General features: G+C 41.7%; 2 protein-coding genes across 6 annotated transcripts in view; one reads left to right on the top strand and one right to left on the bottom strand.

The window, feature by feature from the left end:
* LOC135099830 (von Willebrand factor A domain-containing protein 8-like) overlaps positions 1 to 22,514 on the top strand; it is a 48,540-nt gene that overhangs the window by 9,652 nt on the left and 16,374 nt on the right. The window lies entirely within an intron of this gene.
* On the bottom strand, positions 130 to 13,621 carry LOC135099828 (uncharacterized). 5 transcript variants are annotated; one of them, XM_064002405.1, is made up of 7 exons: positions 13,470 to 13,538; positions 11,690 to 11,773; positions 11,020 to 11,191; positions 10,779 to 10,932; positions 4,847 to 5,018; positions 2,784 to 3,037; positions 130 to 2,021 (listed from the first exon to the last, which is right to left on the bottom strand). In XM_064002405.1, the coding sequence occupies exons 2-7, from the start codon at positions 11,696 to 11,698 to the stop codon at positions 1,988 to 1,990; spliced, it is 795 nt and encodes a 264-aa protein (XP_063858475.1). In that variant the 5' UTR covers positions 11,699 to 11,773; positions 13,470 to 13,538; the 3' UTR covers positions 130 to 1,987. The 5 variants fall into 5 exon arrangements, with proteins under 5 accessions (XP_063858475.1, XP_063858476.1, XP_063858477.1 ...); XM_064002406.1 differs by having other exon boundaries at positions 11,690 to 11,776; positions 13,470 to 13,534; XM_064002407.1 differs by lacking the exon at positions 13,470 to 13,538 and adding an exon at positions 11,882 to 11,900.

The raw sequence follows: 22,514 nt of genomic DNA, 5'->3' as shown, positions 1-22,514 counted from the left end.
TGATGTCCCTCCTCTCCCATGGATATCAGGCTGCTTGGTAGTGGGAAGAGGAAATTCCAGAATCCTTGTAAATGTTAAGACTCAGAAATCTGTCCAGGACTTTGATTCTTCATGATGCACAATCTATGATGTTGTTTATTGCTTTATTGCTATCCCATGGATGATGTGTGTATGATCCTGAGTAGGTAAGTGGTCGGGGTTAATGTCAACTTTAGCCAAGAGGTTATAACATTGTACTTTTAAAAGATGAGTTTTGGAGTTTGATCCTTGAACTTTGTAACAGAAAATTTGATATGCTCTTCCATTAATTTTTAACCAATTATGGGTTTGTTAAGCATGGATTCAGAATAACAGACAATGTGAGTGGGTGGGTCAAGATGTATAGATACTTGTATAATGCAAGGTGATGGCTGTGTGTGTGTGCATGTGTTTGTATGTGTACATTCACACACACATTTGCAATAGTGATCTTGCTAGAAATTATATAGAATTCTACATAATCATGTGTGATGTTATTCAGAGAATACTGCCTCCTCACATGTACAAGTGTGTGGTGATCACTCATGGAACAGGATGAAAGTAGTGATTTGGGAGAAGCTAAAAACATTTTTTTATGAAATAATTTATTCCAATAATTTTAAAGTTTGATAAAGGCTAGTAATCTTGTGCACACATACACATGCATGCACAAACACACACACACACACACACACACACACACACACACACACACACACACACACACACACACACACACACACACACACACACACACACACACACACACACACACACACACACACACACACACACACACTTTTCCTGATCTACATAAATGATATACCTGAAGGATTAAAGAGTTACGTGAGTTTGTTTTCCAAACAATGCAAAATTATAAAGACATGAGAAACAACAAAGACTGAAATTCAACAAAAAGATTTGAATAAGATCTGGGACTGAAGTAAGAAATGGGAGATGGAATCTAATGTGAAAAAATGTTATGTAATAGAAATGGCAAAAAGTGAAAAGAGACCAAAATGGACATATAAAATGGAAAATGAAGAAATAATAAGAGTACAAGACGAGCAAGATCTGGGAGTGATAATACAGGATAGTCAACAGTCAGAGAAGAGTGTAGAAAAGATATTCAGAGATACATATAGAATGGTGAGAAATATTGGAACAGCATTCTACTACACGAATAAAGAACGATGAGAAAGGTAATTACCATGATGATTAGACCAAAGCTAGAATGTGCTGAACCAGTGTGGTCTCCCCACAAGAAAAAACATGCAAAAAACTAGAAAGAATACAAAGGATGGCAATGAAGATGCTTCCAGAACTGGAGGAATTAATATATGAAGACAGGTTAAAGGAAATGAATCTGCCAACATAGGAACAAAGAAGAGAAGGGGACAGATTTAATATTAATTTATAAATTGTGGAATGGAGTGGAAGAAATTGATAATGAGAAACTATTGCTAAGAGAAGTAGAAAATGCCAGATACACAGAAGGCCCCACCAGAAGACTAAGAAAAGGAAGGTACTTGAATAACATAAAAAAAAACAAAAAAAAAACAGTTTCCCATTGAGAAATATAGAATTATCGAGTAAACTCAGTGAGGATGTAGTATTGGCAACAAGTGTGCACAACTTTAAGGAAAAACTAGACAAGTGTAGATATGGAGATGGGACCACACAAGCATAGCTCAGGCCCTGTAAATTACAACTAGGTAACACACACACACACACACACACACACACACACACACACACACACACACACACACACACACACACACACACACACACACACACACACACACACTTGCACCTGCAGATAAGTAGATAAATAGATAGATGAATAGACATATTTTGGAAAAATGTACTCATATTATTAAGAAACTAATAGTGGTTGCACATTTGTTAAAGTGAGCTCATTATGAAAGTTCATTGTTGGCACTCTGGGTCCTTTGCACCTTGCAGGTCACTGTTGCACAATGCTGATTGGAATATGGACTCTGTTGGGGAAGTGAGAGACATTCGTGTAATATATGATACTTAACTTAAATAAGTACATACTACAATTGTCATCAGTATCATGACTCATACTGCACAATTTAAGAAAATTTATATGTTATAAAAAAGTAAAGGCAAAAAAGCTGTGAAAGGTAAGGAACATTCTTTAGGTGAGCTATAGTCTTGTGATGCAATTCGCTGATATTCTCACATTTAGCACTGTGTGCATATATATATTCTCTGTCATAATTAGGAGCCCATTACCACTAAAATGTTTTTTTATGTAAAAGGGGCACTGGCTAAGGGCAACAAAATTTATATGAAAAAAAAAAAAGGCCTACCGAAGTACCAGTCCCCAAAGGAAAAGACCAAAAAAGATTAACCAAAACTATTTATAAATTTTGAATTAAGGGTGTGTGTGCATTAGGTGCATGTAGCATTGTATAAAGGAAGAGAGTTGTCCTTAGAGGGCAGGCTGTGACTCCCCCCTTGTCTTGTGAGACACAAAAGGAAACGTTCTGGGAGGTCACAGTTGGGTCGTAGATCAGTTCACAAAATTGGTGATGAATTATTGCACTACAATATACTGTTAACCTTATCCTTCTGATTTGATGGCCTCTATTCTAATGGCAGCTTAGTAAGCATGAAAAACAAACTGTAATGGCCTACTATATGTAGATGCCCGTCCTTTGTGCAGAGTCTTAATGCAAGGTGATGAATGTAAACCTCAATTCTTTATTAGTGCAGAAGTGTCACAATCTCACCGTAGTGATTTATTATCGTTGTAGAAGGGAGCATCTTTCCCGTCAGGCGAGGACTGGTTTGGCACTCCAACATTTTTAATGATCTGGTCTGGCTTGTGAATTTCAAGACCTGGTCCTGCTTCAACCTGTATTTGTTCAGTCAAATCATTTGGTTTTAGCCAGGAAGGTGGGATTTGATACCAGGGTGGGGGCACCTCAAACCACCAGGGTGTCTGCTCAAACCATGCTGGGGTGTTAATGGACCAACTGGGAATCTGAAGGAAGGTGCCAAGGAGGAGAAAGATATTAGTCAGGATAATGCTCAGTGGCTTGAATCAGGAAAGAAGATTAGCAACTGCATAATTTCTTTGTATATATGTAACACCTTACTTAGGTGTTGATAATGGTGTCACAGAGCTCACTGCAAACTGTTCACATTGAAATTAAAATTGACAGTTATAAAGCTGTTGTCATCATCATCGTCATCATCATCATCATCATCATCATCATCATCATCATCATAATTAGCAGCAGCGGCAACAAGAGCATTATTATCAATAGGCAGTTGCTTCTCGTAACTATGACAGTGAATTTCAGCAAGCAAAAAAGAAAATGTAAAGAAGCAAAACCAGTCATTGAATGGTTTGTGCCAGATAGCCATTTACAAACTACACGTTTGAAGATATATTTTACGTTTTTAATGAATGTTGGAGAGATGTGATGGTATATCATGATTTGATGGTTTTGGCTACACTTAGGGAAAATATATATATATATATATATATATATATATATATATATATATATATATATATATATATATATATATATATATATATATATATATATATATATATAAATGAGGTGCCTAGAGCCAGAGTGATGTAAGCACTGAAAATTAAAAATGGAGAAAAACACTTTCAAATTTTGCGTGTTTTAAAATGCGATATCTCTTCACTGGATTGAAATAGAAAGTAATGATTGGTATCAAAATATTCAGTAATTTATGCCCTTTACAACTGTTTGGTTGAATTACATTATGAAGTTACAGTTAAATTATATTATTAAAAAATAAATAGGTGACTGCATTTTTTCTTTGATATTTTGTTAAGGACATCACACAGCTACATTAAAATTGTATCTAGCACCCACACATTGTTTATTTCCTTTACTCTATCAGATTGTTTTATTTTCCTTGTACTCTAGGGGAATCACAACCATTAAAAAGTCTTCTTTTAAGTGAACTTATCAATTTTATGAAGCAAAAAAGTAAGTGACATACAAGAACTTCCTAAGAATAACACAAAGATAATGATAAAAACATAAAAAAATGAAAATGGAAGGAACTAAAACAAAAGAACTAATAAACGTTATTAAAATATACCGGTATAAAGGATAAGAGAATATAAAGAAATAAAATCATCTGATACTTCCAAAGCTCATGTTGGCTTCCCCCATACTTCTTTGTCTTTTAGTGATATTTTTCTTCAATTTTCTTCCTCTGGAGGGGCCTACTTCTCAGTGGCTACGCTGTTGTCTGTCATAATAATGAAAAGCTTACGTGTTATGTAAAAGCAGAATTAAGACAGCAGCCTGTCATTTAAGGGTAGCAAGCAGGCTGGAGGGAAGGAGAGTGTGAATTGTGTGGGTGCGATAGTGGGGAAGTGCCCCATCGTGATAAGTGACCTGCAGCATGACGCATTATTGTCTGGCTCTTCCTGCGCTGCTGTGGCAAAGGAGTTACTTCTCTCTGGCCCCAGCAACTGATAGCTATCACTTAAGTGCGGCAAGGTTCTGTGGATAATTTCACTTGGATAGATATTTTATCCCTTTGCTGGGTCCATTCTGATGTCCGTGCTTTCTCCTGTCATGGTAGGAAGGTTGGGAAAGACAATGCAATAAAAATAAGAATTTCAGCCACGAGGCTGCTTATGTCACTCTGGCTCTGGGAGCCTCATATATATATATATATATATATATATATATATATATATATATATATATATATATATATATATATATATATATATTTTTTTTTTTTATTTTTTTTATTTTTTTTTATTTAAGATGCCTGGTACACATACCTCAGTTAGAGATGGAGATGGTGGTGGTGGATCGTGGCTTGGGGGACCAATGTCCACTTCTAAGCACTCCCCTTTAATGCAGTTGGCTATCAATGCATTGAAGTGGAAGCCTTTTTCACAGGTATTTAAAGTTTGTAGGAATGGATGGGAACCTTGAAACTGATGGATGCAGCTGGATAAAATAATCATAAATAATTATCATACTAAAAATAGGAAGAAAAAGATGTTTTATATTTTTCTAAAATGATCTTTACATTTTGGATGGTATTTGAAGAACGGAATATTACAATTTAGTCCATTGGAAAAATTGGGTAACACTTGAAAAGAAAGAAAGGAAGAAGAAAAAAAAACAATTAAATCCTTGATATAGGTACATATGCATAGTTTTATAATATTCATTATGAAATGATATCCTTATACATTCTCTTTCTTTAGATCTTTGAGTTTAACATCCTATTTTACAAAACTTTTATGCTATACTTCATGGACGCTGGTACTGTAATTTGCCATCAGAGGACACATGAACAGAGCAGTGTTTTCTTTTTTTTTTTTTTATGTAGGAGGAAGACTGGCCAAGGGCAACAAAAATCCAATAAAAAAAAAAAAAGCCCACTGAGATGCCAGTCCCAGAAAAGGGTCCAAAGTGGTAGTCAAAAATTGAAGGATAAGTGTCTTGAAACCTCCCTCTTGAAGGAATTCAAGTCATAGGAAGGTTGAAATACAGAAGCAGGCAGGGAGTTCCAGAGTTTATCAGAAAAAGGGATGAATGATTGAGAATACTAGTTAATTCTTGCATTAAAGAGGTGGACAGAATAGCGGTGAGAGAAAGAAGAAAGTCTTGTGCAGCAAGGGTGCGGGAGGAGGGAAGGCATGCAGTTAGCAAGATCAGAAGAGCAGTTAGCATGAAAATAGCAGTAGAAGACAGCTAGAGATGCAACATTGCGGCGATGAGAGAGAGGCTGAAGACAGTCAGTTAGAGACGAAAAGCTTTTGATTCCACCCTGTCTAGAAGAGTAGTATGAGTGGAACCCCCCCCAGACATGTGAAGCATACTCCATACATGGATGGATAAGGGCCTTGTACAGAGTTAGTAGCAGGGGGGTTGGGTGAGAAAAACTGGTGGAGACATCTCAGAATGCCTAACTTCATAAAAGCTGATTTAGCTAGAGATGAGATGTGAAGTTTCCAGTTCAGATTATAAGTAAAGGACAGACCAAGGATGCTCAGAATAGAAGAGGGGGACAGTTGAGTGTCATTGAAGGAGAGGAGATAGTTGTCTGGAAGGTTGTGTCAAGTTGATAGATGGAGGAATTGAGTTTTTGAGGCATTAAACAGTACCAAATTTGCTCTGCCCCAATCAGAAATTTTGGAGAGATCAGAAGTCAGGAATTCTGTGGCTTCCCTGCATGAAGTGTTTACTTCCTAAAGGGTTGGACGTCTATGAAAAGACGTGGAAAAGTGCAGGGTGGTATCATCAGCATAGGAGTGGATAGGACAAGAAGTTTGGTTTAGAAAGTCATTGATGAATAATAAGAAGAGAGTGGGTGACAGGACAGAACCCTGAGGAACACCACTGTTAATAGATTTAGGAGAAGAACAGTGACCATCTACCACAGCAACAATGGAATGGTCAGAAAGGAAACTTGAGATGAAGTTACAGAGAGAAGGATAGAAACTGTAGATGGGTAGTTTGGAAATCAAAGCTTTGTGCCAGACTCTATCAAAAGCTTTTGATATGTCCAAGGCAACAGCAAAAGTTTCACCAAGATCTCTAAAAGAGGATGACCAAGACTCGGTAAGGAAAGCCAGAAGATCAGCAGTAGAGCGGCCTTGACGGAGCCCATACTGGCAATCAGATAGAAGGTTGTGAAGTGATAGATGTTTAAGAATCTTCCTGTTGAGGATAGATTCAAAAACTTTAGGCAGGCAGGAAATTAAAGCAATAGGATGGTAGTTTGAGGGATTAGAACGGTCACCCTTTTTAGGAACAGGCTGAATATAGGCGAACTTCCAGCAAGAAGGAAAGGGAGATGCTGACAGACAGAGCTGAAAGAGTTTGACTAGGCAAGGTGCAAGCACGGAGGTACAGTTTTGGAGAACAATAGGAGGGACCCCATCAGGTCCATAAGCCTTCCGAGGGTTTAGGGCAGGGAGGGCATGGAAAACATCATTGTGAAGAATTTTAATAGGTACAACATCACATAAATGTTGCCTGTAGTTGATGCTTTTATCTACTGATTGGCCTACATGTTTCTTTTTTGTATTTGGAAATGTGATGCATTACCAAACCTTCATCTGTTTTTAATAAACCAGATTATTTGCATCTGCATTTTTTTTTTTTTTTTATGTAGGAAGGACACTGGCCAAGGGCAACAAAAATCTAATAAAAAAAATGCCTACTGAAATGCCAGTCCCATAAAAGGGTCAAATCAGTTGTCAAAAATTGATGAATAAGTGTCTTGAAACCTCTTTCTTGAAGGAATTCAAGTCATAGGAAGGTGGAAATACAGAAGCAGGCAGGGAGTTCCAGAGTTTACCAGAGAAAGGGATGAATGATTGAGAATACTGGTTAACTCTTGCGTTAGAGAGGTGGACAGAATAGGGGTGAGAGAAAGAAGAAAGTCTTGTGCAGCGAGGCCACGGAAGGAGGGGAGGCATGCAGTTAGCAAGATCAGAAGAGCAGTTAGCATGAAAATAGCGGTAGAAGACAGCTAGATATGCAACATTGCGGCGGTGAGAGAGAGGCTGAAGACAGTCAGTTAGAGGAGAGGAGTTGATGAGACGAAAAGCTTTTGATTCCACCCTGTCTAGAAGAGCAGTATGAGTGGAACCCCCCCAGAAATGTGAAGCATACTCCATACATGGACGGATAAGGCCCTTGTAGACAGTTAGCAGCTGGGGGGGTGAGAAAAACTGGCAGAGACGTCTCAGAACACCTAACTTCATAGAAGCTGTTTTAGCTAGAGATGAGATGTGAAGTTTCCAGTTCAGATTATAAGTAAAGGACAGACCGAGGATGTTTAGTGTAGAAGAGGGGGACAGTTGAGTGTCATTAAAGAAAAGGGGATAGTTGTCTGGAAGGTTGTGTCGAGTTGATAGATGGAGGAATTGAGTTTTTGAGGCATTGAAATACCTAGTTTGCTCTGCCCCAATCAGAAATTTTAGAAAGATCAGAAGTCAGGCGTTCTGTGGCTTCCCTGCGTGATATGTTTACCTCCTGAAGGGCTGGACGTCTATGAAAAGATGTGGAAAAGTGCAGGGTGGTATCATCAGCGTAGGAGTGGATAGGACAAGAAGTTTGGTTTAGAAGATCATTAATGAATAATAAGAAGAGAGTGGGTGACAGGACAGAACCCTGAGGAACACCACTGTTAATAGATTTAGGAGAAGAACAGTGACCGTCTACCACAGCAGCAATAGAACGGTCAGAAAGGAAACTTGAGATGAAATTACAGAGAGAAGGATAGAAACCATAGGTGGGTAGTTTGGAAATCAAAGCTTTGTGCCAGACTCTATCAAAAGCTTTTGATATGTCTAAGGCAACAGCAAAAGTTTCACCAAAATCTCTAAAAGAGGATGACCAATACTCAGTAAGGAAAGCCAGAAGATCACCAGTAGAGCGGCCTTGACGGAACCCATACTGGCGATCAGATAGAAGGTTGTGAAGTGATAGATGTTTAAGAATATTCTTGTTGAGGATAGATTCAAAAACTTTAGATAGGCAGGAAATTAAAGCAATAGGACAGTAGTTTGAGGGATTAGAACGGTCACCCTTTTTAGGAACGGGTTGAATGTAGGCAAAGTTCCAGCAAGAAGGAAAGGTAGATGTTGACAGACAGAGCTGAAAGAGTTTGACTAGGCAAGGTGCAAGCACGGAGGCACAGTTTCGGAGAACAATAGGAGGGACCCCATCAGGTCCATAAGCCTTCCGAGGGTTTAGGCCAGCGAGGGCATGGAAAACATCATTGCGAAGAATTTTAATAGGTGGCATGAAGTAGTCAGAGGGTGGAGGAGAGGGAGGAACAAGCCCAGAATCGTCCAAGGTAGAGTTTTTAGCAAAGGTTTGAGCAAAGAGTTCAGCTTTAGAAATAGATGTGATAGCAGTGGTGCCATCTGGTTGAAATAGAGGAGGGAAAGAAGAAGAAGCAAAGTTATTGGAGATATTTTTGGCTAGATGCCAGAAATCACGAGGGGAGTTAGATCTTGAAAGGTTTTGACATTTTCTGTTAATGAAGGAGTTTTTGGCTAGTTGGAGAACAGACTTGGCATGGTTCCGGGCAGAAATATAAAGTGCATGAGATTCTGGTGATGGAAGGCTTAAGTACCTTTTGTGGGCCACCTCTCTATCATGTATAGCACGAGAACAAGCTGTGTTAAACCAAGGTTTAGAAGGTTTAGGACGAGAAAAAGAGAGGAATGTATGCCTCCATGCCAGACACTATCACCTCTGTTATGCGCTCAGCACACAAAGACGGGTCTCTGACACGGAAGCAATAGTCATTCCAAGGAAAATCAGCAAAATACCTCCTCAGGTCCCACCAACTAGCAGAGGCAAAACGCCAGAGGCACCTTCGCTTAGGGTGATCCTGAGGAGGGATTGGAGCGATAGGACAAGATAAAGATATGAGATTGTGATCGGAGGAGCCCAATGGAGAAGAAAGGGTGACAGCATAAGCAGAAGGATTAGAGGTCAGGAAAAGGTCAAGAATGTTGGGCGTATCTCCAAGACGGTCAGGAATACAAGTAGGGTGTTGCACCAATTGCTCTAGGTCATGGAGGATAGCAAAGTTGTAGGCTAGTTCACCAGGATGGTCAGTGAAGGGAGAGGAAAGCCAAAGCTGGTGGTGAACATTGAAGTCTCCAAGAATGGAGTTCTCTGCAAAAGGGAAGAGGGTCAGAATGTGCTCCACTTTGGAAGTTAAGTAGTCAAAGAATTTCTTATAATCAGAGGAGTTAGGTGAGAGGTATACAGCACAGGTAAATTTAATATGAGAGTGACTCTGTAGTCGTAGCCAGATGGTGGAAAACTCGGAAGATTCAAGAGCGTGGGCACGAGAGCAGGTTAAGTCATTGCGCACATAAATGCAGCATCCAGCTTTGGATCGAAAATGAGGATAGAGAAAGTAGGAGGGAACAGAAAAGGGGCTACTGTCAGTTGCCTCAGGCACCTGAGTTTCAGTGAGGAAAAGAAGATGAGGTTTAGAAGAGGAGAGGTGGTGTTCTACAGATTGAAAATTAGATCTTAGACTGTGAATGTTGCAGAAGTTAATGAAGAAAAAGTTGAGGGGGGGTGTCAAGACACTTAGGGTCGTCGACAGAAAGGCAGTCCGACCTGGGGACATTTATGGTCCCCTCCCCAGATGGGGACTCCGAGGCAGGTGTAGGAGTCGCCATGATGATTTTAAAATTTTTGAGTGAAGGGTGTGTGTGTTATTAGGTGCTTGTAGTTTTGTGTGGAGGAAGAGAGTTGTCTTTAGAGGGCAGGCTGTGACTGCCCCCTTGTGTTGTGAGACAAAGGGAAACGTTCAGTGAGGTCACAGCTGGGTTTAATGATAAGTTCACAGCATCCCCTGAACAGTGCTTTAGACCTCACTGGGAGTAATTATCATTTTGGCAGGTGTTTCCACTTTCCTATGACTTGAACTCTTTCAAGAGAGAGGTTTGAAGACAGTTATCCTGTAATTTTTGACTACCCCTTTTGACTGTTTGGGGACTAGCACCTCAGTGGGCCTTTTTTTTTCATTGCAGTTTTGTTGCCTATGGCTGGTGCCCCTCCTACCAAAAAAAAAAATAAAAATGCAGACAAACACACACACACACATATATAGGGCATGAAGTATATACATGTGTTTATTCTTATTTAGCTTTTTATGATTTTATAGTCCTATTATTTAGCAGAAGCAAATGAAAACTGAGGTCATGTAGTACTCACAATGTAAAAAACTGGCAGTTTGTAGGATCTGGAAATACCCCAGGCCCTTTGCAGTTTTCTCCTCTGTTGCGGACAATGGGAAGCATACTAGCATGGTCAGGATACTTTACTGATGATGCTAATCTGTGATGTGTTATTTCAGTAATGGAAGGTCCTGAAAAGAGGAGTGGTGTCAGGTATTTAGGGAAATAACTGTGGGGATTCTTACTGTAGGTGAGGAAAGCTACTTGATGCATCGTACCATGTTCTTGTGGAGGATTAGAATGTGTAGAGCTGTCATCTTGTGCCTTGATGAGCATGGTATTGTTATGCTCTGCAGTCAGCAAGCTGTCTTTGGCAGACTTTGCAGTATCTTCCATCGGCATACTGTGTCCTTTGGTCATCATGCACACTATCATCACAACTTGCCACAACTGTTTGACACAAAAGTAATACATTTTGTTGATTGTGATAAAGGATTAGGTGGTGTCTCCAGCCTTATATGTATGTCTTTTGTAGGTTTGGATGGTCTGCATGATTCACTTTACTGTATAATGCCTATATACATCATCCAGACACTCCATACATTGACAGAATTAACTACTGTGTGCATTATTGACTCTGCAGGACATGAAAGCATGACATGTTTTGTGAGAACAAAATGCAACTCTCCATGTGAAACCACAAATAAACAAAAAATCATTGGACAGGGTATTATTTCTGCTGATCTAATTTTATCTACTCTGTTCCCTATTCCCTATTGGTGTATTGGTGTGTGGAGTTATCTGCACAGTGAGATTATAAATGCCAAGAGTATTCATAACTCCTAAGTAAAATTGACAAGTTGGAACAGAGATGGGATCTCATGAGAGTAACTCAACTTTCCATACACCACAATTAGGTAAATACGACTACTAGATAAGTACACACACAGGAGTCATAACTGTTGCAGCCTTCAGTATTTGTTGGGTTGTAAGGTCACAGCTTGTGTTCTGTACCTTCCATCAGAGGCTACACTGCTGAAGGAAATAATAATAATAATAACAAAAATAATCATAATAATAATAATAATAATAATAATAATAATAATAATAATAATAATAATGATAATACAACTAATTTACCTCTGCCCAGCTTGAGATTTGAAGCTGGAATCTCTTTAAGTCTGGACTGGCTACCTAATCCCTATACCACTGGACTGCTGTGATAATAATATTAATAATATTAATAATAATAATAATAATAATAATAATAATAATAATAATAATAATAATAATAATAAAATGATGATGGTGATGATGATGATGATGATGATGATGATAATAATAATAATAATAATAATAATAATAATAATAATAATAATAATAATAATGATAATAATAATAAAGTTATATGTGCACTCGGCGGATTTTCACTATAAAGGATGATGTCAGAGAGAGAGCTGTGAACATGGGCATGCATCATGATCTGTACTGGAAACAAAACACAAACAGCATACAGAGCAGTGGGGGGTGGTGGGAGATGAAAGATGGTGGACCTGCTGGCTGGACCTGAGAAGAGACAGATATGCTTGCTACTTTCCTGATGGTGTAGTGTGCTGTTGACTGACCGCACGCAGCGAGTCGTATTTTGAAACGTCTTAAATTTGGACCATTACCGAAGGCCACCCAAATGATTATTCGGGTTTTATAGTTTTAGTAGTTTTTCCCATTCCGATCCTCGTTAAACTCATTGGAATATTTTAGGCTGGTCATATGTAAGGACTCGTATTTTGAAACGCATTAGACGTGGACTATTACCGAAGGCCACACAAATGATTATTCGGGATAAGGATAAAGAATCCTTATTAAACTCACTGTAATTATGGAAATAGCTTTTAAAACCTTAATATCCGTTAAACCGAGACGTTTGAGAGGGGGAGGGGGGCTGAGACTCATAGCTCTGCATTATATCTACTTCTATTAGCGACAATGAAAAGGAACCGAGATATGGTGTATCTCGAGTGATGAACCTTTTAACATTGTTCTTTCTTCACAACTCTTTTCTTCACAACTCCGAGAATATTACTAATAGACAAGTAACGAGTAGCATTCACACTACATCAGTGAATATTAGTAGTGCGTCTCCCAGCAGTGACCCTTTTAGTGCTGCACAACTTACCCACGATCACATATACTTGTTTGTGAACAAACATGCACGTTATCGTATTACAGACTTGCTCGTGGCCTAGACGAGACAAAATTAACGTCCTCTCTTTTTCTGTTCCTGGAAAGTTTTTATTTATTTATTTATTTTACAGTGCTCTGAATATTAGTAATTACTGACCTTAGCAGTGAAATGATTAACTTGCCAAGTTTACGTTACCAACTTAAATGTGTACATACATGCACTTAAGAATCTAGTGGTAGTTATGACCTATCGACCAGTAATAATAATTTCCCTGGTCTCTAATACTCCATCATACATCTCTAGGGTTTAGACCATAGGGAGTCTCATCATTCCTGTAGATATTCACATCCACTCTGAATCTAGTTGTAGCTATCATCTGTCGGGCAGAAGTACTCCACTAATAACCTCCCCGGCACTTAGTACTCCCGAACACCATCTCCCTGGACGGCAGGGAGTCCTACCACTCCACCCGCTTTACACCCTCGCTAGGATATCGCAAGCACACGCTATACAACCTAGCCTGGTTATCGAGGGAATCTTTACCTGCGCCATGCTAGCGACGGTTTGAGGCAAGTACCTCCCGCAGCACCCGGCTCACTACTGCTTGCCGTCCTCGCGACCCACCACCACTTGGACACCAGGCGGGAGCAGGTTCATCGCTGGGGGACAGGGGAGGGTGCTCAGGGCAGGGCCATGGGGAGGGAGAGGAGAGGGAGGACTGCAGGTTGGGTACGCCAGGGAAGGTCAATGTATGAAGGTATTGAGAGTTGTTGATGGTATGGTTGTCCTTTTGCTGTCTCCATTTGTTTCCTTGTTCCTCTTGGGTTGCAGGAAGACTGAAAGGAAGGTTGGTGGAGAAAGTGTATATACATAAGGAAGGTCGCTAAATGAGGGGATTATGCATTGTGAGGAGAGAGAGAAGTGGGTGTGTATGTGGAGGGGAAGATGCCGCAGTGTAGGAGAAACCGTGAATGAGGACATGACGTGTGTTGAATATAAATAAGATTATTGTGGGAGGGTGAGGACACACACACACACACACACACACAGTTAATTTATTCCTAAGTGTAATCAGCACTCATAATATATTGTTTTTTTTTTTTTTTACCTTTTGTTAATGCTGCTCGAGAGATATTTGTTCCTGAGAGAGCAACAGCCTCTCGATGTATGTGGTGGTACGTGTGTGGAGGTTACTCTTTGTGTTGGTATTGCGCCAATTGTGACAGGTGTGTTTTCTTGTCCATCATCGAAATAGGGAATGTGGCCAACTGCAGCCTGTGCCGCCGTGGGGCAGTGTATCCTCTGTAGAATAGGTGCATAGTTGTGTGGCGGCGCTCTGTGATGGAAACAGGTTTGGTGGCGCAAGCAAGGGCAAGAGGAAGGGTTGACGTCCTAAGGTCATTGACCATGGTTCGTTCGTCCCTCATCCCCTCTCCAGTGCCGTGCCCAAAGTCAAGTCAGGTCAGATCGCCAGAGAATCACGAGGGATAAACGCGGGTCACCGGGAGGCGAGCACACGAGAAACATTGCTCGACAAAAAGCGTTGTTGTTATGCCATGCGTTTGTTAACATGTGGGTTGTCTCTTAGATTAGAACAAACGTTCACGTGTCCATCTGGCACTGTTTGGGAGAGTGGGTGAATGCCGCTGTGTGCAAGTGGTAAGCAGCAGGTTCCTTCATGGTCTTGGAGAGTGCGAGGCTGTGCTTGACGACTTACACTTGTGCACTGCACGCATGTTTTCTCGCAGGGGAGTGGTGATGCTTTTCAAGGAGGGTTATGAGGCCCGCCAACATTTATTTCAGTCTGAGCATTGCCTGTTGATTGTGGTGCCGCCTTTGCAACACCAGTGACTCAAAATGAAAGGTGTCGCGGTGTCCCCTGACGTGATGCGATGCAGCTGCGATGGCAGGACATTCTTTCCCTCTCACTGCGGCGCACTGGCGGAAATTTTTGCCGCAGTGTAATAATTATTTACGACACGGTTAACGTTCTGAAACTATGATGTCGACGAGGGACCCGTTTTGCCGACATAACTTGGGCTTAACTCAGACAAGCCAGGAAATAGTAGGTGTGTAAAACGTCAGAACATCAGGGAGGACGTGGCTTACAAGGCTGTAGACTTGTCACTGGTGAAACTTTCTGTTATTGCTTGGGCCGAGGCAGCGCGGCGAGGACATGGCATGGTGTAGCTCAACGGCCAGCCAGGCTACAGCCCGCCACCACTCACCAGGATTACTCGGCTGTATCTCTTCGCAGGCCACGCAGGGGGGAATTGGCGATAGTCACAACCGCAGCGGAGGCCTGTAACTGATGCGTGTCAGGACGATAAGATCAACAGATTGTGGAGAAAAACATTAGGCAGCCACATGTTTGAGAAAATAAAGACAGGATCCTCTACCTGACTGCGTAATGGTTGTGAATAAGACTTCCTCCAGGTGAATCAGGAGCGTGGATGGCCGGTTGGTTGTGGGAGGCAGGTGGAGCCTATAATACCTGGGGAAGAATCTCCCCAGTGGCATGACTCCCCGCGGCCCAGAGTGTTGACCTTATTTCTTTTGGCGCGGGGAAATCCTTAAGCCCAGGCAGTGTTGAAGGTTAAAGAAGACACTCTCAGTGAGGCAGACGCTGACAAAGATGAAGAGTTGGGGAACATATGGAACCGTATCCACTGCTACTGCTATAACTATTAATTATATTTTCACTACTACTACTACTGCTGCTACTACTACTACTACTACTACTACTACTACTACTACTACTACTACTACTACTACTACTACTACTAGTACTGCTGCTGCTGCTGCTGCTGCTGCTGCTGCTACTGCTGCTGCTGCTGCTGCTTTCCATCTTATCGTTCCATGTGGTTTGAGGGTATAGAATATGATTAGTTTTCCTTGTTGCTCGCTTGACCCAAAAGGACTGCCACGTGTAAGCCTGGTCGCTTCTTGCAGCTTCCCTTATTTCTTATGTTCTTATGTTCTTAAAGGTGACTTAAAAGGAAGAAAGCGCTGGGCTGGAAATCCATCCAGATAATACGTATACATCCTCGCAAAAGATAGGAGTTAAATGTATTCTTTTTATTTTTGTAATTTCGTTGTATTGTTTTTGTTTTATGTGTGTGTGTGTGTGTGTGTGTGTGTGTGTGTGTGTGTGTGTGTGTGTGTGTGTGTGTGTGTGTGTGTGTGTGTGTGTGTGTGTGTGTGTGTGTGTGTTGGCGCCGCGCCAACCCTTGACTCCTGGAGGGAAGAGGGGGAACACCTGAGGAGGAGGAAGAGGAGGAGGAGGAGAGAAGGTGACTTTGTGTGTGTGTGTGTGTGTGTGTGTGTGTGTGTGTGTGTGATAATGCAAATGAGCTGTTAGTAGGAACGCAATAATATATATAACATAATGGTAACGCATCCTCTCTCTCTCTCTCTCTCTCTCTCTCTCTCTCTCTCTCTCTCTCTCTCTCTCTCTCTCTCTCTCTCTCTCTCTCTCTCTCTCTCTCTCTCTCTCTCTCTCTCTCTCTCTCTCTCTCTCTCTCTCTCTCTCTTCCCCCGGGGAATCACGTTTTTGTCAGACTGCCACACGCCCAGAATATATAAAAGAACCATCAAAGCACAGATGATCTTTTTATGAAGGTCATTTGTGTGTCTCGAACAGGACGACTTGCTCGGGTCTTTGTCCTGCCTGGAGGAGGAGGAGGAGGAGGAGGAGGACGGCAACATTCGGAAACTGGTTCATTCTACTCCTCCACAAAAAAAAAAAAAAGTAAATACAAATATAAATAAAATAAAATAAAATAGAATAGAATAAAATAAAATATCAAGGAAAAAATGGCAGCTGGTGTTGTAGGAGCAGGTACCTTTACTATTCAGTGGACCGTCCAGCAAGGTAATACTCTGAGGTGCATACAAGGTGAAGGTCAGCGTTTTGTTTCCTAGTTCATGTAGGAATGTGGTTTTTGCTTTGCTTCTATCTGTATTTCTTTCTGTCTTTCTTTCTAAAGGATGTTTCTTTCCACCCTTCTTTCTTAGGAATGTTTTTTTTTCTTTATTTATATCTTCTTTTTGCTTTGTTTCTGTTTTATCCTTTTTTCCTTTGTGTCTGCTTTTCTTTTTTCTCAGAAATGCTGTTCCTTTCTTTGATTTTCTCTTTTCTCTTTTTCCTCTTTTTTTTTTCTTAGGAACGTCGTTTTTCGTTCATTTTTCCTTTCTTTCTTTCTTTACCTTTCACATTTTCTACCGGAGCTTTTTGTTTCGCTCGCTTACACTTTTATCGGCATCCTCTTTGTGGGAAAGTTATGCATATGTACATGTACACTCACCAACCTCAGATATAAGTACTTTACATTAGGAAGTGTTCACCAGCATGTAGTAAAGCCAGCTACACCCACCTGCAGCATCCAGGAAACACATGAGGGGCGTTACACTGTAGCCGAAAATAAAATATCTTAGTTTAATTTTATTTATTTATTTTGTTTTATTCCGTTTCCGTTTTCTATAATCTCTTTACCAAGCTAACCTCATTTTCTTTGACTCAACACTTGGATTGTTAGTGCTGAGTCATTAGGAAGCTTTAAAAGAAAGTTAGACATGTATGGATGGGGATGACGAGTGGAAATAGGTAAGTACGAGTATGTTCAGTACAGGGATTGCCACATGCAGACCTAACATGGTGTAACCTAACCTAACATCGTGTAAATACGTGTACTTGTGTGTGTTTGTATCTTCACTTCCAACCATCTGTCATGTGTTATAAAGATACAAATGTCGTGGGAACCCAGCGCTGTAGTGTGTTTGGGAAATCGCATTGTTTGGGTCGACTAACCTTTTGTAGTCTTCACATTTTCTTATCATATAATTCTTATTTTATGAGTGGAATGCTCTAACTGTAGGTGCTCACGATGGGTACTGGATGTTTTGTAGAGATACAGGAGTTGTGAGAATCCAGTATTTTAGTGTATTTGGGGAGTTGTAATGTTTACAGTCAACCAACCCTTTGTAATCTCTTTACTATCCTATTTTCTCATGATTGGAATGCCCAGTAGGTGCTCACCATGGGTACTGGGTGTTCTGTCGAGTCATTTGTTGCCTGCAATGAAGAGTCAATTGTCTTCATGGGGATGTCGACCTTCACGTGAATAGTTACGTCTCTGCCTGTCTGGCTCCTCTCCAACTTGTAGTTCCCATAATGCAGAGGAGGAGGAGGAGGAGGAGGAGGAGGACCTGTTTTATGTTTTATTGTGGAGAGTGCCGCCATTGGTAGTCGTGGAACACTTGAATATTTGTTGGTTTGGCCTCGATGGTGAATTTGTGTGTGTGTGTGTGTGTGTGTGTGTGTGTGTGTGTGTGTGTGTGTGTGTGTGTGTGTGTGTGTGTGTGTGTGTTCACCAATTTACATTGCTCTAAAGTCTCCCCATCTCCATTAATCTCTTCTACGTTTTCCTGACACGACACAAAATTTTCACCAAGTCACATTTTTCCTAAACTCTACTCTATCGTCTCTAATATAATTTACACAGCGCGTAATTACTGTTGTTCTTATTGCCATTACCACGCAGCGTTACACGGGGCACGAGTGGAGGAGGTGTTAGTCAGTGCTTGGTGATTCCCAGCGTGAAATATTACGAAGCTAAGCGAATCTGGCTGAAGGATTATGCTATTTTTACCTGTAGTGTTGAAGGTGGTGAAAGCTGATAATAAAAAAAATTCATTCGGTAGTGTAGTGTATTATCTTTTAGTCACATGTGTTACCTGAGCAGCTCCTGGCCTTAATGAGAGGTGAGGAGGAGGAGGAGGAGGAGGAGGAGGAGGAGGAGGAGGACGACGACGACGACGACGACGACGACGACAGAAGGGAGATAGTTATGTGCTGGTATTGAGAAAGTGAATGACCCTGTGTGTGTGTGTGTGTGTGTGTGTGTGGGGCTACCTTGATCGAGTCATGCTTTGTCCGACCGCCGTTTACCCGCGCTTGGTGACTAAGCAGCCGATAGCAGGCGTCCAGGACAACCCCTTTGGGGGGACGACAGGATAGTGGGCTGGGCCAGCACTACTCACACCTACCGTCTTCAACGGCACAGGTGATGCGAAACCTACCTGCCGAAGTCGCCCCCAACAGGATTCCGGTCTGAGGACGCCACCCTCAGCCGGGCGGTTGGCTATCTGCTTTACTAGACCCGCCGCAGCACGAAACATCGGTTCGCAGACTGCGAGCTCTGCTAGGACGCCCTTGATCCGAAGGACAAACACAGAGGTTCTATGCCCGCCCCTCGGACCCGGGGGGGACTGGTACCGCATCCGCACCGTGTACCCCATTATCAAAGCCATGAACCCGCTGGTATTTGAAGGCAGGAAGAGCGCTACCTCCCCACCAGCGGGCCGTCACCCCGGAAACGCAAGAGTGACTACCGTTATCGAGGGTAAGTGGGTTTGGCCCACCGACGCGGCAAATCACCCTGACGGCCCCCACCCCAACGAGATAGAGAACTCGAAGGAGCAGAAGGACTCCGGATCAGTGAAGCTGTTCTGGGCTCCGAAGCCTGGCGGAACCCCATTACTCTATGAACGTCTATGAGAAGGGAGGATGGAATATTTGTCCAACTCCCCGCCTCACATTCATCTCGCGGGGAAGCACTTTAGCCGTAGGCCCAATCCTTCAGGCTTGTTCCTACGTTTCCAGCGGGCGCCACTAGGAGGCAGACTTCCCCAGTAACTAAGTCTCAAGGAGGGTTTTCACGTCACTCGGGGAGTCACGGCATGACACCATCCCGGGACCTCCAGGAGTCATAGTTACACACTGTGTCTGTGTGTGTATGTGTGTCGAACACCAACAGACTCGCATTTCGTGGGTAATTGTACAAATTATGTACTAATGGGGTGAGATTGTTAGCATAGTGACTCTCTCCCCAACCTTGATAATGGTTTGTGTGTGTGTGTGTGTGTGTATTCGAGCAGGTGGAGAGGTGAATGGCTCATTCTTTTTGTTTGATTTACTTTTGTATTATTTTTTATGTGTCAAAGAAACTGATAAAGGAGAGAGACAGAGAGAGAGAGAGAGAGAGAGAGAGAGAGAGAGAGAGAGAGAGAGAGAGAGAGAGAGAGAGAGAGAGAGAGAGAAGATTTGACAGGTTTATGGATGGGGATAATAGATGGAAATAGGTAGGTATATTTCATACTTGTACGCCTAATTTGTTGTTCTCCTTCCATCCTCACAAATGAAAATAATAAAAAAAGAAAGAAAAAGTAACAAAATTCATTTCCATTTTGATTAAAAAAAAAAAGACTGTTATCAATCTTGTTCTTGCTGTTACTTGCCTTGCTATTGTTATTCAGTTTAGTTAGAAATGTTATCTAATCTCCTACTACCTCAGGCAGCGAACTTATTCAATCACCATCAGTGTTGTTGTTGTTACTGTGCTCTATCATCAGCAGTTATAGTGGTAATGCCTCAAGGAAAAAAGGAAGGAAGGAAGGAAGGAAGAAATTGTTAAAGTAAATGGAAATAAAATTCTATATACAGCACCGGTTGATGTTGGTGGTGTAGTGAGGTTGTTGTTGTTGTTGTTGTTGTTGTTGTTGTTGTTGTTGTTGATGTTGGTGGTGGTGGTGGTGGTGGTGGTGGTGGTGGTGGTAGTGATGGTCTTCCTTTAAGAACAACAACAGCAGCAACAACAGCAACAACAACAACAACAACAACAACAACAACAACAACAACAACCAAACAACCAACCAACCAACCAGCCAAATAAATCAACCAAACTAACAAAGAAACAAACAGCAGAAACAAGTGAAAACAGCAGGTGAACCGAGGAGTCTTTCATGCCATCTCCTCCTCCTCCTCCTCCTCCTCCTCCTCCTCCTCCTCCTCCTCCTCCTTAACTCTAATCCTTCCGCGGCCAATTGTTTCCTTGTTACGGGATCACTGTCTCCATGGAATTGAAAAATGTCTTGGTGTGAAGCGAGGAGGAGGAGGAGCAGGAGGAGGGGGAGGAGGAAGAAGAAGATTGATATGGTACGTAAAGATCGTGCTGAAGATAATGATAGCGATGATGGTGATGATGGTGGTGGTGGTGGTGGAGGTGGTCATCGTGAGAAAATGGTAATTTTACAGTGATGATGGTGTCTGTGGTTGCAAGTCGTTATTGGTGATGATAGTGGGCATGGTGGTGATGAGGGTGATTTTTGTAGGAGGTGGTGGTGGTGGTGGTGATTGCAGTGGTAGTGGTGGTGGTGTCGGTGGTGGTGGTGATGGTGGGGGTTTTCGGTTTTATAAGTCTTGGTGGTGGTGATGGTTTAAGTAAAAAAATAAATAAATGAATAAAATATCAAACATTTTATTGTCAGATAACAGACACTCGCAATATAACATATGTCTAACTTAACCTAACCTAACTTAATTACACGCTGGTAGTGGTGGTGATGGTGGTGGTGGTGTTTTGGTGGTGTAAGTAAAGAATTTAATAACCACTAATCATGTTCTTGATGAATTCCGTCACTCATTTCATCAGGTATGTCCGTCATGAGCTTATTATTTGAAGGTGTACGTGTTCCTTTCTCTTTTGTCGCATATAGTAGTAGTAGTAGTAGTAGTAGTAGTAGTTGTTGTTGTTAGTGTTGTTTTCTTCATTCTTTTTTTTTTACTCTCTACTCATTTTTGTCGTAGTCGTTGTCTCCCTCCTCCTCCTCCATCCTCCTCTTCCTTTTTTCATCCTCTGTGTAGCTCTTGGTTAGCTTTCATTTTCCACAAAGAAGAGAGAGAGAGAGAGAGAGAGAGAGAGTGAGAGAGGAGAGAGAGAAGAGAGAGAGAGAGGAGAGAGAGAGAGAGAGAGAGAGAGAAGAAAGATGACAGCAGCCGTAGCAATAACATTAGGAGGATTTTATCGTTGGTGTTATTGTCCATGATTGTGGTGGAGGCGTTAGTGGTGGTGGAGGAGGTGGGTGGTGGTGGTAGAGGAGGAGAGAGGAGGAGAGTGGTAATCATCGTCTCCATTTCAGTATTGAGTATGTGAGTGACTGACGCGCAGATTCGCCGAAAATCAATTTATATTTAGTGTTTCAGTGTGTGTGTGTGTGTGTGTGTGTGTGTGTGTGTGTGTGTGTGTGTGAAATGCCGTCTGTTTCTTTCATTATCTTTCGTTTTCTCTCTCTCTCTCTCTCTCTCTCTCTCTCTCTCTCTCTCTCTCTCTCTCTCTCTCTCTCTCTCTCTCTTCTCTCTCTCTCTCTCTCTCTTTTCATACACACACACACACACACACACACACTCACACACACACACACACACACACACACACACACACACACACACACACACACACACTCACTCACTTATTTCTGCTTGTGTACCTGTCCATCTGTTTATATGTCTGCACTCGTATGTATAAGAGTGTACATACCTGTACATATATTCATCTGTCTGTGTTATCCTTATATACGGGCATGTACCCCTGGCTGTCCTGTGTGTGTGTGCGTGTCTGTCTGTGTGTGTCTGTGTATCTGTCTGTCTACCAGTGTTTGTCTACTGACCTCAGCTGGGGTGATGAGGACGCGACACGTGATCACCTCGTTGAGGGAAACAAAGAAAATGATCAGCTGACGAGAGAGAGA

This window comes from Scylla paramamosain, chromosome 4 (genome assembly GCF_035594125.1).
Source record: "Scylla paramamosain isolate STU-SP2022 chromosome 4, ASM3559412v1, whole genome shotgun sequence".
NCBI lineage: Eukaryota > Metazoa > Arthropoda > Malacostraca > Decapoda > Portunidae > Scylla > Scylla paramamosain.
Note: the sequence above shows the minus strand (reverse complement) of the source record. Positions and strands in the feature narration are given on the sequence as shown.